The following is a 5978-nucleotide window of genomic DNA, read 5'->3' as shown; positions in this document are numbered from 1 at the left end:
TATTGGGATGAAGTTATAGCAAGGGGGAAGGACTTCATATTTGTGGATCTTCTGGGTCTCCCTGTGGCTGGCAGCTCCACCCCCTTCCACTACGGAGTATGGCAAGTAGGTGTCTGCCAATGTGGCAGCACAGGTGTAGTCCCAGGCAACATGCTTTCCATCCTTCCAGGGTAGCGTAGTGGCTTCATCAGGATGATTTTGACTTCCGTTAGACCTGTGCACTTGGGGTTCCCGTTGAGCTTGGCAACGGGCCGTGGCGAGGCTTCTCTTTATGATGTTACTGGCCTCCTCATGTCTGGCATACTTCCTTTCTGATGTGTGACATGAGACCATGAGGTCTGAATTGATCAGCTGTCGCCCTGCCGCAAATACACCTATGTTCGATGAGGATGGGGGCGGCTATGCGAAGAGCAACACCAATCCGAATGGCCTGTGGGTCGAGACGGGTGCCCAGGGAGGAATTGGGAACAGCTAACAGGAAATCTCCCGAGTGTGGTGCCTTCACTGCCAGGAGACAAGCTATGTCCTTTCCTGAAGTGTTGGAGAGCATTGTGTTGGCGATTTTTTCCATTATCGGTTTGTCCCAGTGGGACTGTTTGTGCTCTTTGGGAGGAGCTGGTGTACTTGAGGAGTCTGTAAGGATGTCCCACCGAATCTCTGCTTCAATAAACCTGGGGTTTTGAGCTCCTACCACGTCTCTCAAGCGTTCGGGAACAATCTTGACTAATGCACTGGAAGCCAAACAGGAAGACAAAAAAGCAGGTAAAGCAACATGCATTGCTTTGCACACCCCTATACCTCCCAGTCGCACTGGGAGGGTTGCCTGATCCCACTGCTGATCCTCTAGTGACAGGTTCAGTGCCTTCTTAAAGGTTGATCTCAGGTGTGCGTCATATTCATCGAGTATTGGGTTGTCAAAAGAGGGTACATACCTCAGGAAGTGAGTCTTGGCATAGTAAGACACCTTGAGAGGAGATACAGAGCATCATGGACATCAGGATCGCTTATTCTCTCCTCCATTCTCATCAGGTCATTCAATTTGTCCTTGAGGACAGTGTCGATGGCCTGGTGACCCAGCGGTTCTCCCAAGAGGGTACTGTTGGACGGAGTGGTAGCAGATACTTCCGGGAGGATTCTTCGCAGAGCATTGATTATTTCCTTGTTTGCTGTGATGATTTCACACTTGGAGGGATTGAGGACGAGTTCCAAGTCTTCTCCCTGTGTTTTCACGGGAAATAATCAATGCTGTGCGAAGAATCCTCCCGGAAGTCTCTACTACCACTCCGTCTAACAGTACCCTCTTGGGAGCACCGCTGGGTCACCAGTCCATCGACATGCTAGTTTTGGGTGTAAAACAAAAACATGTAAAATAAATAAAATTTACACAAATTTTATTTTAAACTTTCTGAAACATATTTACAAGTTAAAAATGAGCAGTTTTTCTAGATTTGCGAGCAGCAACAAATCACTTTCCCGTTTAAGCCCCCAAATGTAGTCTCCCATCATGTTTTCATTATAAGATCCATGATATCTGTGTTCAAAGTCTATTATATCTTGGTGGAAGCACTCCCCTTACTCCCATATTCTCCTAGAAACCGTCTAGATGAGCATCAAGGATATGGACCTTAAGGGACATCCTACAGCGCATCTGACCATAGCTTTTTACCAAGGTTTCAACAAGTTCCACATAATTGTCAGCCTTGTTGTTGCCCAGGAATCCCTGTGCTACAGTAACGAAACTCTCTCAGGCTTCCTTTTCCTTCTCTGTGAGCTTCTTTGGAAATTCTGACCACTCCATGATTTTCCAGATTTGTGGTCCAGTGAAGATGCCAACCTTCACCTTTGCTCTGATAGCTTGGGAAAGAAGTCTTGGAGATACTTGAAGGCTTCAGACTCTTTGTCAAGAGCTGTAACAAACTGTTTCATTAGATCTAGTTTCATGTGTAATGGAGGGATCCACAAATAGTTTGTTTGGTGTGCAAGAAAGGTATAAAATACCGACAAGATGAAAGACACATGTGCAACATCTGGTTATCTTTATTGTGGACGTTTCGCCATCCAGTGGCTTTATCAATACAGATTCTAGGACATAATTAGAAAACAGTAGAACTATATACAAAACTATATACCTTTCTTGCACACTTGTCAGACACCGCAACATCATGGAATCTTGGTTCAGAGGACATCTACAAGACCTTCACGGCTACTACAACTAACCTATCCCTTTGTGTAGGACCTACTTCCACTGGGGAATCCCGCCTACCAGTGACTATGCCCTCGTCTGTTACACCTCCCTATCCACTGACCCCTATATAAACGCCAGTCTCCTTGCCTTTGCTTCAGAATCTGTACACCCATGGTGCTCTCAACACCACCTCCAAGGCTGAGGGACTTATTACCATCTTTTGTGTATAGTTCTGTCTTCTAATTATCTCCTATAATCTGTATTGATAAAGCCACTGGATGGCGAAACGTCTACAATAAAGATAACCAGATGTTGCACACGTGTCTACTTTCATTCAGTTTGATATTATGTCTTCCTGAGAACTCAGTCCTTTGAGGCCTGTGCTTCCTCTGGTAATGTGCTGCTCTGTCTATCCCAGTGACAGATAACAGGGAAACTTGGTAAAACCTCCTTGGAGTCCCATCAAAAATGCCACAATTTTGAAGTCTCCAAAAACTTCCTAGCTTCCAGTAGAAGTTTAACACTGTTGTAGTCCTTATGATGCACTGAATGAGCCAAGGAAGAGAAGGATACTTGTTCCCATGGTGCAGAAGTACAGCTTTTAGGCTTCTGGAGGAGCTGTCAATGAAGTCTCCACTCATCTGGAGTGCATGTAATTCCAATTGCATCAAACAGTAGTACAACCTGTCTTCAGTAGTGAAGAAGCTTGAGAAATGTTAGTGGCGATTTCTTTGGCATGTCACTTGCACACTTTCATCCACCAAGTCCCACTCCTTGAGCCTTGAAATGAAAAGCTCAGCATTTGACTTTGTCAAACCAAGATCTCTGATAAGGTCATTGAGGTCTGTTTGGTTTGGATAGTAAGGATTCCTGCCAACAGCTGCATCTGTGAGATCATAGTCTTGTCCACTGTGCTCTTCATTTTCTGATTTGCTGCTTTCTTCTGACGGTTGACTTCTTGCTGGAGGTGTAGGTACAGGAAGATCAGCACTGTGTGGTACTGGTGCAATAGAGAGGGAAGGTCTGAGTAAGAAATAGCAGGTGCATTTTTTCCCAATTCGGTGTTTGGAAGGATCCACCAGACAGAAGCAGCAGTTGGTTGAGTGATCAGTGGGTTCACGCCATATTCTAGGAACAGTAAACTTCATGGCTTTTTTTTCTCCTCTATAACATCCTGTAAAAGAACAAAAGATTTAGTTTCTGTTACATACATTTCATTTAAAAAAAGTTCCTATTCAAGATTGCACACTTCATATAATGACTTTCTTACCTTCCAATGTTTTCTTACAATGTTCACCAGCAACATGAGGCGCCCAGGTCTTGTCTTGGTCCACAACTGGCATGACAAAAAATGCTTTGTATGCTTCACACATTTTTTAAACACTGTTACAGAGCACTTCTTTGCTCTTGTCTTAATGAATTGACCACATATGTAACATAATACATCTGGAGAATGATTGCGGCCTCTTGATGCCATTTCACTTCTTCTGATGTGTCTTCTCAGGTAGCCAGAGCTGAACTGAATGCTGGTTTGTGGGTCCCTGTTTTTATATTTGCCAAGCAAAACCCTAGAACATAATAGTTTTACATCAGTCTTTCTTGAAAGTGTTCCAGAAGTGTCCTGACCACAAAAGCAAAGTTCTGGGATCAAAATTGCTTTTTTAAATTTTTTAAAGTTATAAAGAATTGGGAAATGATGCTTATTTCCCAGGAACACGACAAAAGTGAAATTTTGTTACATAGTGTTATTTTTAGTATAATATGGAACTGTTAAACCCGTGTGTGTCATATAGTACATAGGCGAATGACAGGCAATCATTTTTGAGTCAAGGGAACGATAGCTCTAATTCCTTGGAACAAGAGTACTTCATCATCGTGTTGTCATAGACAGGAAGGAAGAAAGGAAGGATGAATCAAGGCTGGGAAGGTGTCTCTCACACTTGTAAATTTTATAGTGATGGCTTATGGAAGCTATTCTGATGAACCCAAATTCATTCTATTAGTTTAGAAATTCTGACTCAAATTTGTTAGATTGAATAGCATCAATGGACGCCAGTACATAGTACATCTACATTAAGAAACCACAGTACAAACTGCAGCATCAACAAGGGACGCAAGCACAGGAAGTCCTCACTTAACGTCGTTTCGTTCAACGTCATTTCGTTATAACGTTGATGAGAAAAAGAAATCCTGGCCAGGAATGGAAAATATGGAAAGACTTAAATATCTGGATGGAGAACATGCATCGGCCTAACTCTCCATGTACGCTATGACCATACAAATGAAAGCTTTAAGTTTATTTGAAGATCTAAAGGAAAAACAGGGTTCTAGTACTGAAAGTGAAACCTTCGTGGCAAGTCCTGGTGGGTTTGAACGTTTTAAGAAACGTTTAAAACTACATAACATACAAATAACAGACGAGTCTACAAGTGCCGACAAAGACGCCGTAGCTGCTAACCCAGCATCACTGTTATGTCAGTTTCCTTCCTTACGGCTGCTTGTATTCGGCTTTTATGATATGTAGTGTGTTTCTCATATAATTCTGAAAAACTTGTGATATATAAGATACAGCATGAACAAGGTAAACTAGTACAAGATACAGTATGAACAATGGACACCAGTCAAGATACAACATCAACAAGGGACACTGGTACAAGATACATCAACGAGGGACACCAGTTTAAGATACATCATCAACAAGGAATACTGTACAAGAAGCAACATCAACAAGGAACGCTAGTACAAGATACATCAACAAGGGACGCTAGTACAAGATACGGTATCAACAAGGGACGCCAGTACAAGATACAACATCAACAAGGGACGCCAGTACAAGATACAATATCAACAAGGGACGCCAGTACAAGTTAGGTTTGAACCAGGAAGTCACAGGATCCAGTACAACATTGCTTACAAGTAATAACACAGGTGAGGAGGCGGCAGCCTGGGTGGACGGGCACTGCCACACTCCCTCATTCCCACGAACGTTTGACCTATGTCCAAACCTTGAGACCTTAGCTTCCTTAATGTGGTAATAGTTCATGGAAGAAGATTCATGGCTGCCACGTGAACAGTATACCCAAGTGAGTGATACTGTGGTGAGGATGGGGTGGGTGGTGTGGGCACTGGGTTGGAAAGAACAGAGAGTGCATGACCGGGAGAAACTGTAAACAGAGAAGTGGGGCATTCCTGAGAGTAGTGGGAACACTTCAGAGTTCCTGGGATACGTGGTAAAGGTCAATTTATGCTGATTGCCTGCACTAACAGTCAGACTCGCGCAGGTGCGCATATTGCATGCTAGCAGTATTTTCAGCTTGATCCCCGGTACGGGTGGAAACATTAGGTACGTTTCCTTACATCTGCTGTCCATGTTCACCTAACAGTAAGTAGGTACCTGAATGTAGTCGACTGGTGCGAGTCGCATCCTGGGGAACAAGATTAACCTAAGTTGACCATAGTGTTCTGCATAACAAGAGACTTTCTATGTAGTATGTCACTGATTTCATTTAGGCCTGTACACGTTATGCACTTACAGAAATAAATATAATTATTATCAGTTAGGATAGCTAACAGTAACGTAACTTTCCCTTGATCTTTCTGTAAAGAATGATAATGATAGTAACAAGAACAGCAAGAATAAGAACAAAAAGCAAAAAAAAAAAAAAAAAAGGAATAAAACTAACATGAAAATGAGGATCAACAAACAGCAGTGAGCCAGAAGTTAGTTCACTCTCAAATACTGCAGAAATCTTCCCAAGGAGACAAGTTACTCCAGGGTAAATATTACTGTTGT

At 42.8% G+C, this 5978-nt stretch overlaps 1 protein-coding gene across 1 annotated transcript; it reads right to left on the bottom strand.

Moving 5' to 3' along the window:
• Window positions 1-1422: 1422 nt before the first annotated feature.
• LOC138855431 (uncharacterized) lies at window positions 1423-3795 on the bottom strand. The gene is made up of 2 exons (XM_070104741.1): window positions 3456-3795; window positions 1423-3359 (listed from the first exon to the last, which is right to left on the bottom strand). Exons 1-2 carry the CDS (start codon window positions 3556-3558, stop codon window positions 2902-2904), a joined length of 561 nt encoding a protein of 186 aa, XP_069960842.1. The 5' UTR covers window positions 3559-3795; the 3' UTR covers window positions 1423-2901.
• Window positions 3796-5978: the final 2183 nt, after the last annotated feature.

The sequence above is a fragment of the Cherax quadricarinatus genome, chromosome 5 (genome assembly GCF_038502225.1).
Source record: "Cherax quadricarinatus isolate ZL_2023a chromosome 5, ASM3850222v1, whole genome shotgun sequence".
NCBI lineage: Eukaryota > Metazoa > Arthropoda > Malacostraca > Decapoda > Parastacidae > Cherax > Cherax quadricarinatus.
Note: the sequence above shows the minus strand (reverse complement) of the source record. Positions and strands in the feature narration are given on the sequence as shown.

Excerpts from the sequence above, each read along its gene's own strand:
- LOC138855431 (XM_070104741.1), bottom strand. The coding sequence starts at position 3,558 with ATGTGTGAAGCATACAAAGCATTTTTTGTCATGCCAGTTGTGGACCAA. Across the intron at positions 3,360-3,455 it reads TTGTAAGAAAACATTGGAAG|GATGTTATAGAGGAGAAAAA; the intron begins GTAAGAAAGTCA and ends GTTCTTTTACAG.